A 21,585-nucleotide genomic window follows, 5' to 3' on the forward strand; every position below is an offset into this window, starting at 1 on the left:
TATGGATCAAGAGAAGTAACTCAACTTATCTAAAATGATTTTTAATAAATAGATGATAATGCCTGTGTGCTCTAAAACATATCAGAAATCATAAACATGCATCAAATACCATTTTAGGTGTATAAAACTCTCAAATAGTTATATTTTAACAGTATAATAAATGATTAATATCGAATTATCTCCTTTGGAAGAGCAATAAACCTTTGGAAGAGCAATAAACCTGGAAGAGCAATAAACCTAAATTGTTCGTCCCCTATACGGGTGTTTATGATGACGTTTGATATCTATGTACATAGCATCTAAATATCTGCTTTATGATTAATATAAATGGTATACCTCAACTGTAAACATACTTTTTTTCCAGGAATATTCTTTCCCGGCGCATGCATATTGAATCAATCAAGGCCGTCGAAAATCTTCAAGCGTTCTTCTGATAAATCATCCAAAATCAACTGGAATAGGGACTGTCAGCAGCAGGAAACCCAAACATATCGCACATCACTAAGCAGCAACGCCAAAGACCTTCTTCGGAAAGCTTGGGTGGTACAGAAGACCTGCCACAGATTCTCAACCATGCCTCTCGACCAAGCCCACGAGCAACAAAACGCCATCGTAAAAGGAAGCGGGGGCATAATTGGCTTAACAGAAAGTTCGGCAGCGTTAAAAGACTGGGTAGTGGCAGGACCCGAAAAAGCTCGTCTATTAGTAGAATTTGAGGACAATTTTTTGACACATCCTGTACAAAATGAAAAGCACCATGAAGAGAATACGTCCACACAACGCAGCTTTCACCACCAATCTCGTTCTCTAATCGACACCATCAATGCATATGGAAATCCATTCTGTGAGAGCGGCTCTGAACTGATCATTCTAAACACACGCGATTGTGCGAGCAAAGAAGTGGTAGCTACAATCAAGTCGTTGGAGTCTGTTGGTAATAAAAAGTATAACGCGTTCAAAAAAGATGTGTTTGAAGACCAAACGAAGACAATACACATTGTCATAAAGAAACATAATCCGATACTGTTTACAACGCCAAAGACAAAAAAAATCAGTCAAATCAAAACAACTTGCGGGATTGAAAAACGATGTCGCTCTCTTTGGTAGACTCTATATTGCCAATCATCAACGCAATGGAGATATCAAACTGTTCTTCCGTCATGAAAACCAGTTGTTCCCTCCCTCCCTGTCTGACCAGGGGAAGCTCCATAGCATAACAAAGTCGGACTTGTTAACATCATTGGAGATTCCTCCGACCAAGTCAAACGTAAACAGCACACATGATTGTAAAATCTTCGACGGCCGGGCTCTCATTCACATGCTTCGGCCAACGACAATGACGACGTTTGACCAATATTCCAAGAATGTGTTCTTGCCCTATATCGAAAAAGAGGCATCACGATCGCGCATTGACATTGTTTGGGATGAATATCGTGAGAAGAGCATAAAGGCGAGTACACGTCAGAAAAGAGGCGAAGGTGTAAGACGAAAAGTTACCTCTACCGCAAAAATACCCAGAAAATGGCCTGACTTTCTTCGTGACAATCGAAACAAAACGGAATTGTTTCAATTTCTAAACCGTGAAGTAGAGGAACATTCTTTTTCCAGACCGGTGATAACTTCGGGCAATGACAGTTCGGTTGGACCGTGTGATCACGAGGAAGCAGACACCAGGATTGTTGTCCATCTGATAGACGCAGCTAAACATGGACACAAGAATATTGTGGTAAAAACTGTCGATACCGACGTGATTGTTATTTTGGTAGGATTGTTTTCACAAATAGTTGATGATCACCCCTTACTGCAAATAAATGTGGAGTTTGGAGTAGGCAAGGACCTCAAAGTCATCTCGATCAACAAACTTTATGAGTTCCTCGGACATGATAGATCCAATTCGTTACCATTTTTTCATGCATTCAGCGGCAGTGATTCCACTTCAGGCTTCAGGGGCAAAGGCAAAAAGACAATATTCAAAATATGGAAGTCGTTCCCTGAGGCAACACAAACGTTCCTCGAAATATCAAGCAACCCATTTGCAGCCATCAACATATCTTCGGACGTCTTCAAAGCACTCGAACGATTTACTGTACTCGTATATGACAAAACATCCGATAGCGAATCCATGAATCAAGCACGTTTGAACCTCTTCTGCAAAAAATCCCGCAGTTTCGAAAATCTTCCACCGACTCAAGACGCTCTTTTCCTTCACGTTCTGCGAGCAATATACCAATCAGCAGTCTGGATGATGGCACACAAGGTAATAATATAAATATACCACATGACAGTCTTCATTCCTTGATCTTCCATCTTATAAAGTTCTGCTAAATAATTTAACTAGCACTGTTACATTCTACATAATTATTCTTTTTCAGTCGCTGCAAAATCTCCCATCACCGCTACAGTGGGGATGGGAGGAAGACGATGAACAGAGCCTACAACCCACATGGATGACCCTTCCCAAGGCGGCCGAGGCTTGTGGCGAACTGATTAAGTGCCGATGTACCGGAAACTGCGTTCGGTGTAAATGTAAAAAGAGTGACCTTCCATGCACCAGGCTGTGCACATGTAACTGTGAAATATCTTAATAACAGTTCCGGTAATGATTGAATGTTATGATAGCGTATACATGCAACGTAACTCTGTAAATGGCACATTACATCACTCCTTTATCCTTACTTTGCAACTGTAGAATAAATATTCTTGGATAATTACAGGAAAAATCAAGCTAAAGATAGTGCATTATGCTTTGATGGAATATAAGCTATTTCAAGAGAGGTAATTCGATATTAATCATTTATTATACTGTTAAAATATAACTATTTGAGAGTTTTATACACATAAAATGGTATTTGATGCATGTTTATGATTGCTGATATGTTTAAGAGCACACAGACATTATCATCTATTTATTAAAAATCATTTTAGATAAGTTGAGTTACTTCCATTGATCCATAAATGGAGACCAAAGTGTATCATCTTGCACGGGCCACTGTGGGCCTCATAGGGGGCCAAAAGTTGTTTGGAGAGGCTAATTATCTTCCTAAATCAATGTTCTAACTCCTGTGAAAATTTGGTGCTTTAGTCCGGCCGGTAATTTCAAATTTCATAACTCCCCTAACTATCTGGCTTAACGTCCATCCGATGGACGGCACACACATTGATGCCTCGCCTTGCGTGTGAAACACCAGGATGACAGTTTATAGCTGGGATGAGATTCAAAACCACAGGTTAGAGGTCACACAACCACAGGTCACTGTTGTATCATTATTCCAAACAGACTCAGTGGTGTAATGGTTAGAGCGTCCGCTCTGAGTCTAGGAGGTCAGTGGATCAACACCGAGCCAAAGCATACCAAAGACTTTATAAAAATGCTTCCTTGGCATGTGCTGCTTCCTTGCTTGATACTCGGTATGTAAAAGGATAGAGCACGGACAAACAATGCTGAGAAGGCAATGGGAAACCACCCGGTATAACGCTTTTCAAGAAACTGCTTCAGCAGCCCCAACAATGCTCTGTAAAAAGTATTGTTATGTCGGTGGGGCAGGGGGATACATAGATCCAGGTAGATCTGCATAGGTAGGTGCTTCGACTGTTGTGCTAGGGAATCTCGATGTAATAAGTTTTGTAGCCTGGACGTCAGATAAGTTGGATATGTGTCTCCGCCACGAAGGGGCGGGACATGTTAAGTAGTTGTAGGGATTAAGCGAATTCCCCGGTATGTCGCTCCCTCTGTGATCATCCATTTGCCCCGTATGGCAATGCACTTAGACAAGTAGATTAGGAATCCATTCTCATTAGCGCACACATTAATTAATCCCCCCTCGGCCACAATAACAATGGACGGACAGGAAGAACAGTCAGGAAGCGGCTGCGCATTGCGCACCATGGCGATGGAACATTGCTCAGGCAGGCAATAGCCACGCCCAGAAGGACTCGTGATTGACTGGGGGGAGGGGCGAGTAAGAAGCAGGCCGCCAATTGGCAGAGTAGGAAGAGACGAGCTGATTGGCCATCGAACGAATGGCATGAGAGAGAAGTGATGCGGCCATTGGTGGAGGATTGAGCCTGTAATGTTGGCCGAAAGGGATTGGCAGAGAGAGAGAGAGAGAGAGATGACGTCAAGAGGGATTGACAAAAAGCAGAAGAGACCGATATTTTTTCTCTCTCGTCCCTGTTCTTTGAAGAGACCTGAGTGCATGGACCTCGTTCGCTCCTGCCCTGACAATTCCTTTGCTCCGACCTCCGGCCCTTATGCTTTCCTTCACCCTCAACTCTCTCTCTCCTTGCTGACCCGAACGTTGAGTGCATCGCAGACCGTGCCAAATCCGGGAGGAGATTGCATGGCTGGTGAAGTGGGTTGCACGCCCGCTCGCTCGGCGCGAGAGGTTTTATCGAGGCCTGGTGAACAAGGGCGCATCGGGGCCTTTCTTCCCGCCAACTAGAGCCGCATCGGACGACGCGCTTGGAGCCTGACCATCCCTGACGATTCCGGACACACTACAGACAGAGATAAGCTCACACCACATGACGCGGTTCCTTTTGTAAATTATCCTTTGTGTTGTTTTATAAGTCTGGTGTGGGGACGTCCCGATTTAGGAGCATTATTTATTTATCGTCGCGTTCTTTGTTATCGGGTTCTGTTTAATAAATATTCCTTTTGTTCATTTTACATCTGTCTCGGGTTGAATTGATTTGCAGGGTGAAGACGCCTGCGTGCGGCGGCCGTCCAGGTGAGTCGGTATTCTTCATTCCGTCTTGCGTATCATTCGCCATCAATTGGATAACGCCTCCAGGTAAGCTCGATTAGCCATCTGTGGGTGCTCTGTCTTAATAGAGCCATCCACACGACAGTATGGTACATCAATCAATTCAATTCAATGGGTTTTGTGGCAACTCAAAATAAAGTATTTATTGGTCACAAAACATGTTTAACTGAATAAAGGTCAAAATTAGGGAGTCAATGGGTTGGGGAAAATATCGTTCACATTTGTCAGATTTTGAACAAAACTTGTCAAACATTGTTGTCAAAAGGGAATGGTAGGGGACAGGGGGGCTTTGCATAGTCTACTTGCATTACCACACATAGTTTGGCTTCTATGTACATGGTGGGTGTACATGGTCATATGTACAAAGATGGCAAAAACTTATGTTGATTGATTGTGTAAAAAGAAAATGACCAGAACATTTTTAATTTACTTATTAAAAATTCAATCCATGTTCGTAAATTATGCATCTAGTTAAGTCTGTTTTCTAAATGCATTTATTTTTAATGCTGTAAAAAAACGTCTTCACAAAACTACATGAGATGGAATGAGCAAGTTTTGGAAAAACATTCTTCAACTAGAAATCTTCTTATAATAAAGGTTTGTTGAAAATTTGACGAGAATAGCTCAAATGGTAAATTAAGAAACACGGAAGCGATTAAAAAACATATTTGTACTTCCTGTAACTTTGCCCTTTGTGACATGTTGACCCAATTATTAAATAGTCAATTACATATTCTCATATGGCTTGTTGAAAATTTGACGACAAAGCTCTCAAATGACTGACACACACACACACACACACACACACACACACACACACACACACACACACACACACACACACACACAACCCCATCTACCGCCATGGGTCGGCGATATCCCAAGGGTTATATTGGGCCATTTGCCATTGCATTCCCAGAATAGGGCCCAGTCTGATTCCTAATCTCCATCATCAATCTCAATGACTCTCTGGCAAAATCCCCTTTATCTATTTGTGACAACTCCACCCTTAGCTGTGAAATCCCTCATCCTTCAGATAAACAGACAACATCAGTGGCACAGCTATGCCCCCAACAAATTATGCTATGTGCAGCCATGTGCTGTATATGACAGAAGAAATTCCAATCCCCTTCCCCAACAGTGAATACACAATAAAAAGATGGAAACTTTGTGAAGTACATTTTCAGAGAGGCATTTTCCCTTCCCCCACCTCTTCCTCCCCTTCCTCTCTCCCCACAAACTCACAAACACTCACATGAGGTGTTTGCCATAATGTGACTAATATTACAGCAAGAAAAAAAATGTTTCTTTGACAATTGATGTTCATATCTATACAATTTGCCATACGATGTAGCTTTTTAAGAAGATAGATTGGTCTCCTGAATTTCACAAAGGAAGAAACTTCAGTCACTTTTCCTTTGTTGATGTTACACATTTTGAAGGGAGAGCAGCAAAATGATGTAGACATTATCTGAAGTAGTTGCTCAAGATGATGCCATTCTCTCTAGGCATTTAACCACCTTGCTTGCTGTGTGAACATAGGCCAGGGCCTAAAAAACACAAAGAAATACAAAGGGGTCACTTTCAGACTTCTTAATTGTTGTTTTCTTATTGAGGAAAACAATACAGAACATTATTGCAAAAATCCATCCCATTTCGTTTTCAGTTATCCTACCCTTCTTCCCACCAATGGTAACTGAATCCTGTGGTGTGGCAGATGCTCTGAAACAACTTGCGCTCTTTTCCTGGAAAGCAAACCCAACCGAAGGCAATCTCAATGCATTCCAAAAAGCCCACAACACGTGTGTCCACTATCAGGAGAGCCAGTAGACAACATCTGTCCAACCTCAAGATTGAACCTTTCCAACTTGTCTAATTTCTGCTAAAGCCTGGTGGTAACTTGTCAAGTTTGTCTCTGGTGTATGCTCCCCTTCTCTCCCTTAAAATGGCACCACAGCCGACTGTGCTTGTGAGAAGGCCGAATGCCTCATTGCTGTTTGTTTCCAAATCCTGTGTCCAAAACCCCTCTCTCTCTCCCTGTACCTCCCCCTTCCCAGTCGTACCCAACTGCTCCTGGACTCTGTATCCTTTGCTCCTGATAAGGTGGATAAGTTTCTGGCAAATCTCGACTCTGAATCTCGACTCTGATTCTGCAACTGAACTAAACGGCATCAGCTCACATGTCCTAAAATTCTGCTTTGCTGCTCTTGTACATCCTCTTTCTGCTCTTTTCACCCTGCCATTTGCACGAGGCCATCTTCCATCTGCTTGGAAATCCGCTCACATCACTGCATTACAAACAAGGTGCAAAACCTGATCCACTCAACTACAGACCTATCAGCTTACTTGCAATCATCAGAGATCATGTAATCCATCATCACAGTTGATATGAAATTGTTCATTTTCTCCAATGGCCTCATTTCAGATCATCAATTTGGATTCAGACCAGGTTATTCTACCATGGACATGCTGCTTCTGCTCTCCCAGCGATGGATGGAGGCCCTCAATGTCACACATTAGATCAGTGCCATCTCTCTCGACATATTTCGAGCTTTCAATACAGTTTAGCATCTCGCCTTGCTCTCCAAAGTCTCTGCCTATGGCATCCAGTGCCCACTTCACGCATGGCTCAATGATCTCCTCTACTCTATTGGCCAACGTGTATCTCTCAACTGAATTACTTCATCTCTTTTCCCTGTTAAGGGTGGAGGGCCCCCAAGGCAGTGTTATGGGCCGAGTCATATTCTTGACCTTCATCAACAATCTCTGAGTCTCTGGAAAATCGTCTTTATCTATTTATATACCTTATTATATGTTTTTAATTAACATTATATGGCTTTGATGGAGACGTGGTCGTGTTTTGTAAGCTGTGCTCAACTTTTCCCCCATTATTGTCCAGGGTGACCTGAAAGTCGCTTTAACCCTACCCAGTAAAGCATTCATTCTTAAACTTTTAATATACACGTTTTATTTTGTAGTAGTTACAGTAATGAATCAGCCATTTAATCGATATGTGCTCCATCATTCTCCACGGTGGAGGCGGGTGGAGGGAAAGGGAAGGATGTGCGAGGAATTTAGCAGGGGTGAAGTGACGTTCAAGCTACCCGAGGCAAAACAAACACACACACATACACAAAGGTGGATACTTTAAGACTTGGGAGGGCTCCGTTCCACCTTCTGAAACCCGCATATGGAGATAACACCCGATGACGACATAGTCACGTGAAAAAGTAAGTACACCCCATGTAAAGTTTTGACTTTGACAACATATTTCAACATACAGCTATTTGATCTTCATTTCAACAATATTGATAGATAAAGGTGATATAATATAACAAATATCATGAAACATTTACATTTTGTAGTCCATTGTATAATTTAAATAAACATAAATGCAAATTTCGCATGTGGAAAAAGTAAGTACACCCTTTTTTTTTCTTTGTATACTGAATCGAGGCTCGTGAAAGAGCTAACATTTATTTCACAAACAAATCAACCAGACAAACAAAACACACAAAAAGAGGGAGCGGAAGACAAGATGGGGAGAGAAGGGGAAGCACACAACCACAACATTTGAGAGCAGAGAGAAGTGTGGGAGGGAGAGGGCTTGGAGGCAGGAGGCGTGGGAGGGGGAGGGCGGGGGGGAGAGGTATAAAACACAAGGGGACCGAAATTAGCGGGGGTAGAAAAGATCAAGGTTTTGGATGGGGGAGGATAAGAGATGGTGGTGAACAGCTGTTTTAAAGACCTGGAGGGTGCAGTGGGATTGAAGAGAGTGAGGGAGTTTGTTCCAGAGGCGGGAGAAAAGAGGAATGAAGGAGTGAAGGTGAGCAGAAAGTCTTGATTTTGGCAGTTTAACCATAAGAGGGTTGCAGGCAGATCTTGTGCGACCTGCAGGAATATTTGGGGGACAGAGCCCAGAGAGGGCTGGGGGGGCAAGGCCAGAGAGGAGTCAGTAGAAGACGGAAAGACCACCAACCTGCCTGCGGTGAGTGAGTGAAAGGCCCTTGGAGTAAGCTTCATCGCGGGAGATTCCAATGATTCTGAACGCTTTGGTTTCAACAGCGTGCAGACGGGCTAGGTGTGAGGCAGGAGCACCAGACCAGAGGGGAGAGCAGTATTCCATAGAGCTGCGGATGAAAGCCTTGTATGTGGTGAGGAGCTCAGGTGTGCCAAGGAAGGACTTCGCACGACGGAGGATGCCCAGTCGGCGACTGGCTTTGGAGGCCAGATTTGAAATGTGGTTTTCCCAGGAAAGATCATGGCAAATAGTGAGACCCAAAAGCTTGAGTGACAGAACTTCTTGGAGAGGATTGTTCAGAAAGTGGATGGGAGGGTTTTCCAGTCGGTCTTTTCGGAGAGACATCGTAAGAGTGTGAGATTTATCAGGATTGAAAGACATGTTCCATTTGTTTGCCCAGTCTGTGATTTTGTCCAGGTCTGCAGAGAGTGAGGAGGCTGCAGACTGCCGATCTGAGGGATGAGGAATGGAGCGACAGAGAGTAGAGTCGTCAGCAAAGAGATAGAGAGGATTTTCAAGAGAGTCAGAGAGATCATTGATGAAGACCAGAAAAAGCACAGGGCCCAGAACACTACCTTGGGGAACTCCAGCCTGAACAGGAAGAGGAGATGAGAGAAACCCATTCAGGGCCACACGTTGACTACGACCAGAGAGGAAGTCCGCCAGCCATGCGTGGAGATTTCCATGGATACAAAAGGAGGAGAGTTTGGTGAGCAGAGCAGGGTGCCAGACCGTATCGAAGGCACGTGAAATGTCAAGGGAGACGGCTCTAATTTCCTGTTTGGCGTTGAGGACCTCCATCCATTGTTGAGAAAGCAGAAGCAGCATGTCCAGAGTAGAGTGACCAGGTCTGAAACCAAATTGATGATCAGAGATCAAGCCATTGGAGAAGAGGAAAGATTTAATATCTGAAGCAATGATGGATTCCATGACTTTGCTGATAATTGGGAGAAGGCTGATTGGTCTGTAGTTGCTGGGATCTGTTTTTGCACCTTTTTTGTGCAAAGCGGTGATGTTGGCTGATTTCCAAGCAGATGGCAGATGACCTTGAGCAAAAGAGAGGGTGAAGAGAACAGAAAGAGGGAGTGAAAGAGCAGAAGAACATGATTTTAGGACCCGTGGGCTGATGCCGTCAGGACCAGTTGCAGAATCAGAGTCGAGGGTTGACCCACCTTGTCAGGAGGAAAGGACACAGAGTCCAGGAGCAGCTGGGTACGACTGGGTACGGTGGGTACAGAGAGGGATGGGTTTGGGACACAAGATTTAGAGGCAAACACAGAGTTGAGGCATTCAGCTTTTTCACGTGCGGAGTCAGCCGTTAAGCCGTTTGAGGTGAGGGAGGGGATGGAGGGGGAACAAACACCAGAAACAGATTTGACCAGACGCCACCAGGATTTGGAAGAGGGAGACAGATAAGAGAGTTCGGTCTTGAGAACGGTGAGATATTGTTTCCTGGCTCTCCTGAGGGTGGACACACACTTGTTTCGGGCTTTGTGAAAGGAAATGAGATTTCCTTCCGTTGGATTTGCTTTCCAGGAGACGAAAGCAAGTTGTTTCAGGGCAACAGCCTCACCACAAGATTCCGTGTACCATGGACGGGAGGAAGGGTATGACAACTGAAGACGAGATGGGATAAATCTGTGCATGAGAGAGAGCAATTTACTTTGAAAGAATTCCCAGGATGAGTTGATGTCAGAGGCGGTAGAGATGGGAGACCAGTCCAGATGATTGATGGCTGCTTGAAGACCGTGCCAGTTGGCCTGAGTGAAATGCCAGACTCGTCGACGCTGAGGAGGCTCTCTGAGAATGGTCAGAGAGATGTCCACTTTGACAAGCACATGATCAGATGAGCCGATTGGAGCAGAAGAAGAGCAGCAGACATTTTCAGGGACGTTTGTCGTAACCAAATCCAGAAGAGAAGATGCTCCGTTGACTGAGATCCGGGTCGGGAAATTGACAGATTGTGTCAGTCCCAGTGAGTCGCAGAAGTCCTTTGCTGAAGAGCCATGGCTGGTGAGAGAGGTACCCACACCCAGCCAACTGGCATGGTGACAATTGAAATCACCACATATGAGGAAGAGAGAGTTGGGATGGGTAGATAGAAGTTGGTCCATATTATCAGACAGTGAGATGTAGATGGAGTCATCGCTGTTTGGTGGACGGTACAACACACATATGAACAAAAGGTGGGAGCGAAGGGGAAGCCGTAGCCAAAGGTATTCCTGGGGGTGAGGTGGAGAGAGGGCAGTGGAGGGCGAGTGAGGAAGAGAGTTTTTTTATAAAGATAGCAACCCCACCTCCAGGACGAGGCTCAGGTCTATCATACCAGAGGAGGGAGTAACCTGGGAGAGATACCAAGGCATCAGAGACATCATGAAGGAGGAAAGTTTCTGTTAAGCAGATCACATCTGGTTTGTCAGAAGCAACCTGTATGGAGAGGTCAGTCAAGTTTGAGTGAAGGCCCCGGATGTTTGAGGTCCATACCGTTAATGAAGAGGAAGGGGGAGCATCGGGTCCAGAACAGGGGGGGGGGGAGGGGTAGGGTAAGATGTGGAAGAGGAGGAAGAGGTAGGGAGAGCTGTTGAAGGTGTGTCAGAGATTTCAGAGATTTCAGAATGGCTTGGAGAAAGGGAAGAATGGGGCGGACAAAAGGTTTGATGGAGATTGGGTGAGGCACAGTGAGGTGTTATTTGAGGAGGGGGAAGAGCGAGGCAGAAGGTTGGGGGAGATGAAGGTGAAAGTTGGAAGGGGGAAGAAGCAGGGAGGATGCTTTGAGGAGGAGGGGTGAGAGGGGAGTCTAGGAGGGGAGGGGTGTGGGGGGAGTTTAGGAGGGAGGGGAGGGAAGGGGCAAGGGGGGAGATTTGAAAGGGATGGGTGATGGGGAGGATTTGGAGGGGAGGGGTGAGATTGGATTTTGAAAAGTGTACGATTCATGGGAAACGAACATTTTTTGCAAAATGAGTTTGAGACCTTCGAGTCAAAAATACGTTTGAGGACACTGAAGGAGGGGTGGAGTTCTGGATAGTTTAGGGAATGTAGAAAGGAGGAACTGTAAGAGATGGTATTATATATATTTTTTGGAATGAATAGATTTGGTGAGCAAGACGAAAGCATCCTTTTGTAGGAAAAGAAGAAAAGGGTGTTATAATATATGAGAGAAAATAGTTGTTCAGGGGAGAGATTATACATTTGTGATCGCGTGATCGCGAACGAAGAACGAACGAACAAAAAGCACAACAAATAAACGAATAAGACCTGGGAAGGAAATGTTTTTTGGGGGTTTTTTTTTTTGTGAGTAGAGATATTAAACAAGGAGGTATGGGGTGAACGACTGGGACGAAACAGAGAACGAAAATAATTTCAGCGCATTCGACGAATCGCTGAGAGAAAAACAAAACCACAAGGTCGGAGACGGTACGGTAGCCAAGCCTACGAGTACTAGGCCGCAGAATACTCGATACGCATTAACCGACGATTGTGTATACATGTACAAAAAATTAGCACCGAAAATTTTCCAAAAAGATACGCTATAGGTACAGACACCGAAAGATAGATACAGTCTCGACAAAAACACAATTGAGAAATATCACTTAGCTTCGAAAGCGTGAGCGCATGGAACAGCTTCGAATAGACGTGACCTCGCCGTGATCTCGCAAGATCTTTCAATCGTGATCGCGATCGTGATCCCTTGACTCTAATAGGTGGTATTGCACCCTTTGGCAGAAACAACCTCAAGTAGGCGTTTCTTATAACTGTCTACCAGTCTCTGACATCGACTGGAAAAAATTTTTTCCCACTCCTCCATGCAGAATTCTTTCAGCTATGCGATGTTTGAGGGGTTTCTTGCATACACAGCTCGTTTCAAATCCCCCCACAACATCTCGATGGGATTTAGATCCGGGCTTTGACTTGGCCATTCCAGAACCCTCCATTTCTTTCTTTTCAGCCATTCCTTGGTGGATTTACTGGTATGTTAAGGGTCATTGTCATGTTGCAAGGTCCACCTTCGGTTGAGCTTCAACTTTCCGACAGATGGCCTCACATTATCCTCAAGCACTCTCTGGTACAATGAAGAATTCATAGTGGATTCCATTATAGTGAGCTGCCCAGGCCCTGATGCAGCAAAGCTGCCCCAAACCATAATATTTCCACCACCATGCTTTACAGTTGGTATCAGGTTCTTGTGGTCAAATGCTGTCTTTGGTTTTCATCAAACATGTCTTCTGGTACTGTGGCCAAATAGCTCTACTTTTGACTCATCTGTCCAGAGCACATTGTTCCAGAAGTGCTGGTCTTTGCCTCGGTGTTCATTGGAAAACTTTAGTCTTGCCCTGATGTTCTTTCTGGACAGCAAAGGTTTCCTCCTGGCACACCTCCCATGTAGATCAAATTTGTGCAGCCTCTTTCTAATCGTAGACTCGTGCATTTTGACATCAACAGTGGCAAGAGCTACCTGTAGGTCCCGTGATGACATTCTGAGGTTCTTTGAGACTTCTTTCAGCATCTTACGGTCTGCTCTCAGGCTGAACTTGCTGGGGCGGCCTGGCCTGAACAAGTTGGCAGTTGTTTGGAATCTTCTCCACTTGTAGATGATCTTCCGGACAGTCGATTGATTGATTTCAAATTGTTTGGAGATCTTTTTAAATCCCTTCCCAGACTCGTAGGCATCTATAACCTTCTTTCTGAAGGCCTCAGAGAGCTCTTTTGATCTAGGCATGGTGACGCCACACACTTCAACAACAAAGAACAAACCAAACTAAATGTCTGAGGTTTAAACATGACAGGTTCCTCCAAGATCCTCTCTAACGATGTTCTACTCATTTGCACCTGAGCTGGTGCACCTGATTCTAATTTTAGGTATTTGAAGTAGTGATAAATGTAGGGTGTACTTACTTTTTCCACATGCGAAATTTGCATTTATGTTTATTTAAATTATACAATGGACTACAAAATGTAAATGTTTCATGATATTTGTTATATTATATCACCTTTATCTATCAATATTGTTGAAATGAAGTTTAGTAGCTGTATGTTGAAATATGTTGAAAAAGTCAAAACTTTACATGGGGTGTACTTACGTTTTCGCGTGACTATACACACACACACACACACACACACACACACACACACACACACATACACACACACACACACACACACACACACACACACACACACACACACACCCCTTACTGTGTTAACATGTCGGTGCCTATCAGACTACACCCAAACACAGTCTGTCCTATCACACTCTCCCACAGTCCATCAAGATAATCTCACAATCTCATTTTGGCTTCAATAGTTACAGACAAAGTTTGTTAGAACTAACCCTGCACGTTTGTCTACTCATGCTGATGCTGTTTGTCTTGGTTTCTACCTTTGTTAACCCTCCACCCTTCATCTTCCTGCACATTAATGATATAATTTAGACTCCTGCTAATAAAATAATTAAAAATGAAAAGATATAAAATAAAAATTCATTTAAAATTAGCCATTTGTCTAAAACATGACATCAGTATTGACAAAAATGCTGACAGACCCCATTTTCAAATCACACACACACACACACATACACACACACACACACACACACACACACACACACACACACACACACACACACACACACACACACACACACACACACACACACACACACACACACACACACACCATCAAACTCCCACCTCTGCTCCACCAGGAAGTAGCAGGACAATAGGTTTCCCTCTGTCAGAAGATTCACGGATGCTTATGTGCAATGGTATTTCTCCTGTAAACAACAATAATTCAGGAACACCATGCTAATGCTGTTTGTGAAGCCCAGCATATGATACCTTTATATTTTTGCCATGCCAAGTCTGCCATTCCAATGAAAATAAAGATTATAGAATGCTTCAAACTATGCCATCTTCACGAAAGTCGTTTCCTCCATAAAGACATGACCATTTGCAGAGCATTGCACAGTGATGATTTATGGTTTACTTGTGAGGTACACCTGCTATGCACAGGTGGAAGTCCAAAATTTCAAAAAACAAAGTTTGGTGAAATTTTCTGAAAACTCCCACCCACTTTAGGATACATGCAGGGACCTCCAAAGCTGCACATAATATTTGGTGTGGTTGGCCCCAAAACTATGGGAATACTACTGTGTAGAATCAATGTACCTTTAATAATGATGATGATGATGAAGCTGATAACAATGATGATGGTGATGATGTTGACTGGGGAGGGGGGATTGGCTCTTATGCGCCATGAATGAGATGAGTTATTACAGAAAAATAACAAAAAGTCTCAAGTGAACATGGTGTGACGTTGACGGAAAAATCTACACATGGATAAGGCCAAAATGGCGTATGACAATTTAATTAATTGCAAAACTTATTGTTAGACTGGATACCAAGAATTTAAATAATATTGAGAAATTGCGGATGCAGTGAATGTGTTTACACGAGGAGAAAGATTGGCATCGCATGAGTGGAAACGCAAAATCTCAATTGTGTCGAGATATTACAGAACCAGCAAAAGTTTCCACATGTGGCAAATGGTGAAACTGCTAATGCCAAACTCGTAAATGTGTTTACATGCGGAAAAAGAGCAGTTTCATACGGGTGGAAACTCAAAATCATAATTGTATTGAGCAATTTATGAAATCTCCCACCAACTTTAGGACACCCACTGAAACCCCAAAAGGTTCCACAGAAAGTTTGGAGTGGCTAGCCCGAAAACTGAGGGAGTAGTTCGGGAAGAGACAAACAGACAGTCCTGCTTTATTATATAGATGTATTGGCCTTACCAAGCACATCCAATCCAAGCTGCTTGGCAGTCTCCGATTCCCCAAATATGTGTGTTTGATGATGGCAGTTAGGACACTGGAATCCACTCATATTCACCACCATACCGATCACCTGAATGTGGGAATAAAATATGACATTTGCAAGATAGGAGAATAATATTTCTTTCATACATACACACACACACACACACACACACACACACACACACACACACACACACACACACACACACACACACACACACACACACACACACACACACACACACACACACACACACACACACACACACATCTATCTATCTATAATTCCAGTAATCTCTGTGTGTATGTGTGTGTGTATGTGTGTGTGTATGTGTGTGTGTCTGTGTGTCTGTGTGTCGTTTGTCTGTGACCGCTGTTTCTCGACAACCACGGGTCCGATATACTTGAAACTTGCCAGGTATATTGCTGGGGACCTGAGGATGTGCCTTTTCAAGGTTTCATATTAATCGGACAAGTAGTTACCGAGCTATGGCGATTTCTTTACCAAACTCCGCAAGCCGTTCGCTTTGGACCAAACCATTTCATGTAAATAGAGGGGGGGGATTGTCACCGTACTCGCAAGCCGTTCGCTTTGGCTTTGCGAATGGACCAAACCATTTCATGTAAATAGAGGGGGGGGGGGGGGATTGTCACCGTACTCGCAAGCCGTTCGCTTTGGCTTTGCGAATGGACCAAACCATTTCATGTAAATAGAGGGGGGGGATATAATTTTAGATATATATATAGTACGGGCATGCCCTAGTATATATAAAACACAGTTTGTGTGTGTGTGTGTAATGTTACCGATAGACTCCTAAACGGAGAGGCTTACGTGCTTGATATTTGACATAGACATGGCCATTGAGCCTGGGACGAACATGGCCGAACTCAAAATATTTGACGATCCATATTTTTTATTCATATTTACCTCAGCGCATTTCAGCGAAGTACCCGCTAATCTCAGCCGGTTCCAGAGCAGCTCGCTGATTCGCTCAGAGCGATCACGTGATTTTTCCATTCCCGCCGCCAGACTGATTCGCTCAGAGCGATCACGTGATGTTCCATCCCGTCACACGTCACACGTCACACGTTTTTTCACCTTTTATGCGATCGTGTTTTGTATCGATTTTGTGCGATATGAATTAAATGTCTTTGAAACAGCTGTGAAACGTCTTTCCACAACCCTTCCGTAACCGATTGGAGCAGTTTATTGCCGCACAAAACGAGATCCGCGAAGCGAGTTGGTCGAGTCGTGCTGACCAAGATGGCGACACAGCGGCTTCACTTTTCACGGAGTATGAGCGTTCTATATATTTTCAATTCAGTGCGCCGTGATTTGTGGCATAGACATGACCATTGGGCCTTCACGGTGTAATTTGTGCGAGGCTTTTGTCCGAGTGAGCTTGAGTTGAGAGGGCGAATGTACGGGTTGGGAATGTACGGGTCTCCCTTCCCCCGCCCGGCAACGCCGGTACTGGAGGGCGTCACAGGATTGGTGAGTCTCCAAAATCCGCTTCGTGCTGTTGCGAATATGCAGGACTATGTCCGATTGTTGTGCTGCTCTCCGACCATGAGAACTGCAACGTCATTGTTGACAGGCCATCCCCTTCCCTCCCCCTTCCCCCTCCCCCCTCCGTCCCCCCTTCCCTTCCCCCTCCACCCTACCCCCTCCACCCTACCCCTCCACCCTACCCCTCCCCTTCTCCCCTCCCCTCCCCCACCCTTCTCCCCTCCCCCCCTCTTCCCCCTCCCCCCCCGTTCCCCTCCCCTCCCCCCTCCCCTCCCCCGCCCAGCAATGCCGGGTACTTCTGCCGGGTCCCCCCTCCCCCTTCCCCTCCCCCACTTCCCCCCTCCCCTCCCCCCCTTCCCCCCTCCCAACCGAACCTCCGGGCGGTCTCCTGCAGCGCGGAGCGCTCCTGCGCCGTGGACCATGGTGCCGTGGGGTCGGGGAGGAACTCGCCCGGCACCCGCAGCGGTTGTCCGAAGACCAACTCCGCCGCGGATGCGCGCAGGTCGTCCTTGGGCGCCGTCCGGAGGCCCAGCAGGACCCAGGGGAGCATGTCGACCCAGCCGCCATCGCGGAGGGTGGCCCGGAGCGCGGCCTTCAACGAGCGGTGGAACCGCTCGCACAGGCCGTTGGCCTGGGGGTGGTAGGCCGTGGTTCGGTGCAGCTGGACCCAGAGCCCCCGCGCGACCGCCCCCCAGAGCTCCGAGGTGAACTGGGGGCCGCGGTCGGACGAGATGTCCGAGGGGGCGCCGAACCGGGCAACCCAGGTGGCGATGAACGCCTGCGCGACGTCCGCCGCCGTCGTCGCCGCCAAAGGCACGGCCTCCGGCCAACGGGTGGTGCGGTCCACCATTGTCAGGACATGGGTGAAACCCCACGAGGGGGGCAGAGGTCCCACCAGGTCCACGTGCACGTGGTCGAACCTACGTTCTGGCACCGTAAACGGGGCCAATGGGGCCTGGGTGTGCCGGTGCACCTTCGCGCGCTGGCACGCGAGGCACGTCCTGGTCCAGCCGCGGACGGCCTTCCAGAGGCCATGCCAGACAAACTTGTCGGCGACCAACCTCTGGGAGGCCTTCGTGCCCGGGTGGGACAGGCCGTGGATGGCGTCAAAAACCTGGCGCTGCCAGCCCGCGGGCACGATGGGGCGAGGCCGCCCGAGGGAGACGTCGCACAAGAGGGCTGTGCTCGCACCGTCGAACGGCACCTCGGTGACGCGGAGGCCCGTGACGGCGGTCCGCAAGGCCTGGACGCCGGGGTCGGCGGCCTGGTCCGCCGCCATCTGGGCATAGTCGATGCCAAGGTGGACTGCGTGGGCGACGGACCGGGAAAGGCAATCCGCCACCGGGTTGTCCTTCCCCGCGACGTGCCGGATGTCCGTTGTATATTCGGACACGGCCGAGAGGTGACGCTGCTGCCGGGCCGACCACGGCTCGGCCACCTTGCCCATCGCGAAGACCAGTGGCTTGTGGTCGACGAAGGCCGTGAACGCACGGTCCTCGAGCAGATGGCGGAAGTGCCTGACCGCCAGGTGAAGCCCGAGCAACTCGCGGTCGAAGGTACTATAACGGCGTTCGGGCGGGTGAAGCTGCCGGCTGAAGAACGCCAGCAGTTGCCAAGCACCACGCACCCATTGCTCGTGCACCGCGCCCACCGCGTAGTCCGAGGCGTCGGTGGTGAGGGCGATCGGTGCATCGGGCGCCGGGTGCGCGAGCATGGTGGCGTCAGCCAAGGCGAGCTTCGTGCCCGTGAACGCCGTGTCCATCTGCTCGGTCCAGGTAACGTCACCTTTGCCCGGCTTGCCTCGGAGGGCCTCGTGCAAGGGGCGCAGGAGCTGGGTGATGCGGGGCAGGAACCGATGGTAAAAGTTCACCATGCCCAGGAACTTCTGGAGCCCCTTGATCGTGCGGGGGCGCGGAAACCCCTTCACCGCCTCCACCTTGGCCGGTAGGGGGACGGCCCCGTGCCTGGTGACGCGGTGCCCCAAAAAGTCGATGTCGGCGACGCCGAACCGGCACTTGGCGGGGTTCACGATGAGGCCATGCTGGCCCAGACGTTCGAAGAGCGTGCGGAGATGGTGTAGGTGCTCTTCGCGGGACGCGCTGGCGACAAGGATGTCGTCCAGGTAGATGTAGACAAAATCCAAGTCGCGCAAGACGCTGTCCATTAGTCGCTGGAACGCCTGAGCCGCATTTTTCAACCCGAAGGGCATCCGAAGAAATTCGAAAAGCCCGAACGGCGTGATGACCGCCGTCTTCGGGATATCCTCCGGCCTGACGGGGACCTGATGGTAGGTCCCCGTCAGGCCGGGCGGCCCCGACACGGGGGCCGAGCCACCGGCGGTGGGTGGTCCACGTCGAGGTGGGCCGGCTTGAGGCGATCCACCGAGACGCGGTCGGGGGTACCGCCGATGTCCAAGGTGAAATGTTTCACCCCGGTCTCCAGCACGCGGAAAGGCCCGTCGTACGGGGGCCGCAGTGGTGTCCGGTGGGCGTCGTGCCGGATGAAGACGTACTCCGCGGTGCGAAGTTCCGGGGCGACGTGCATAGGCGGGTGCCCGTGGTGCGCCGTCGGCGCCGGGTGCCCGTTCCTCCCCGACCCCACGGCACCATGGTCCGCGGCGCAGGAGCGCTCCGCGCTGCAGGAGACCGCCCGGAGGTTCGCCCCGGTGCTGTCACTGCCGACGTACGCCATAGGCACGTCGGCAGTGACGAACGACCACCGGAAAACCTGCCCTCCGAACCGCAGAGAAAGGCAGCGTTTTCCGTATGTGCGAATGGACGTACCGTTGGCAGCAAGCAGCGCGGGGCCCCGGCCCGCGGACTGCTTGTCGGACGTACCGGCGGGAACGACACTCACCTGCGCTCCCGTGTCGCACAGGTAACGGCACCCGGATAAGGTGTCCGTGATGAACAGTAGGCTGTTTGAACGGCCGGCGCTCAGTGCCACTACCGAGGGCCGGCCCGGGCGTTTCCCGACCTGCCGAATGAGCACGGCGGGCGACATTGCCGAGCCTTGTGGCTGAACTGTGCGTGGAAAAAACACCAGGTTTGCGGCGAAGGCGGCGGAGGCCGCGGTTTTCTCCGCGGCGGCGGTGGTGGGCGGGGCGTGGCGGCGGACACGAAGTGCGCATCAGCCTCGAGATCCACGAGGTGTGGTGCATCAGCATCAGGGTCAGCCCCGAGAGCCGCGGCGGCCGCGCCAAAACTCGCCTGCGTGTCCAAAGCCGCGAAGAACCTGTCGGCCTCGGCAGCGAGAGCTCGGGGTTCCGTCGTTGCAGAACCGGCCAACGCGAGGCGTACTCGTGCCGGCAGCTGGCGTCGAAATAACGCCCGGAATAGAGCATTCGGGGTTTCGTCGCCCATCAGCGACAGCATATGGTCCATGCGGACCGACGGTCGCGTGTCACCGAGCTCGGGGAGGTCCAGGAGGCGGTCGGCCAGTGCGTCCACCGTGAGGCCGAACATGGCGAGGAGGAGACGCTTGATCGCCTCGTACCTGCCGTCGGCCGGTGGGTTCCTCAGGACCGACACGACGCGGGCGGCCATGCCGGGCCCGAGGGAGGTGACCACATGGCAGTACCTGGTCTCGTCCACCGTGATGCCTCGAAGTCAGAACTGGGCTTCTGCCTGCAGGAACCAGACTTCGGCTTGCGTCTCCCAGAACTCGGGGAGTTTGATTTGGACCGCGTTGGTTGCCATTGCTGTGGCGGGTTCGGGTGGTCAGCAACGGCTGACCAGAACGTCGGAGGGTCACCAATGAAGCGCGGTGCTACGCGCGCAACTTGTATAACAAGGAGGAAGCGGACAACGCGGTGAGTTTAAAGAGTCTTTATTATAAGAGCTCAACTGTAGCACTGGAATGCTCCAGGCTACGCGCCCCGCCTATACTACCCCACCCCTTCCATAGGGGCGGGGCATATCCCGTGGCCACGCCTACCCCTTGGGCGTGGCCGCCGCCCACTTGGTGCGCGGAATGATGCCATCACGGCAGTGAGCTTTCGTGTCCGCCACACACACATATATTGTTACGTTTGTGAGAGGGTAGGCAATGGATTACCTGAGAGCCAGGTAGGATGGTATAGGATAGTGTGATCTGAATGTCGCGATGAAGAAGAAGTAGACTTGTAACACATGTGGCTAAGGAGAGATCTGTTAGACCGGATGTCGAGTAAGAGTGTATCTTTGTCCCTATGATGAGGGGCAGGGTTATGTTAATTAGTTAGGGGTTAAGGGTAAATCCCCTGAATGTAAATGTCCTCTGTGATTTTTGCTTTGTTCATCATAACACACACCACACCCGCCATACACTCCACACGTAAAAATAACACCAAATAAAAGTAAACGGAACCAGGACATTCAACTACGGCTGGCGCCGTCAGCCGCCACATCACAAAGGCCATCAAGTGGCCATGAGGCCACACCCTGAAGAATGAATGGTCAGGACGGCCATAGAGCGATGAGATGGCACTCGC

The 21,585-nt window shown here is 48.4% G+C and overlaps 1 protein-coding gene across 7 annotated transcripts in view; it reads right to left on the minus strand.

The window, feature by feature from the left end:
• Positions 1-4,882: 4,882 nt before the first annotated feature.
• The window catches only part of NUBPL (NUBP iron-sulfur cluster assembly factor, mitochondrial), a 101,876-nt gene continuing 85,173 nt past the window's right edge, over positions 4,883-21,585 (minus strand). For 5 of the 7 annotated variants that reach the window (XM_068109902.2, XM_078774699.1, XM_078774697.1 and 2 more), the window contains 3 exons: positions 15,581-15,692; positions 14,475-14,557; positions 4,883-6,316 (listed from right to left, as the gene is read on the minus strand). In XM_068109902.2, the coding sequence (XP_067966003.2) occupies positions 6,251-6,316; positions 14,475-14,557; positions 15,581-15,692 (261 nt within the window). In that variant the 3' untranslated portion in view covers positions 4,883-6,250. Of the gene's footprint in view, positions 6,317-14,460; positions 14,558-15,580; positions 15,693-21,585 lie in introns of all 7 variants that reach the window. The other 2 variants (XM_078774698.1, XM_068109903.2) reach the window with 1 other exon arrangement.

Source organism: Myxine glutinosa, chromosome 3 (genome assembly GCF_964187855.1).
Source record: "Myxine glutinosa chromosome 3, kmMyxGlut1.1, whole genome shotgun sequence".
Classification (NCBI taxonomy): domain Eukaryota; kingdom Metazoa; phylum Chordata; class Myxini; order Myxiniformes; family Myxinidae; genus Myxine; species Myxine glutinosa.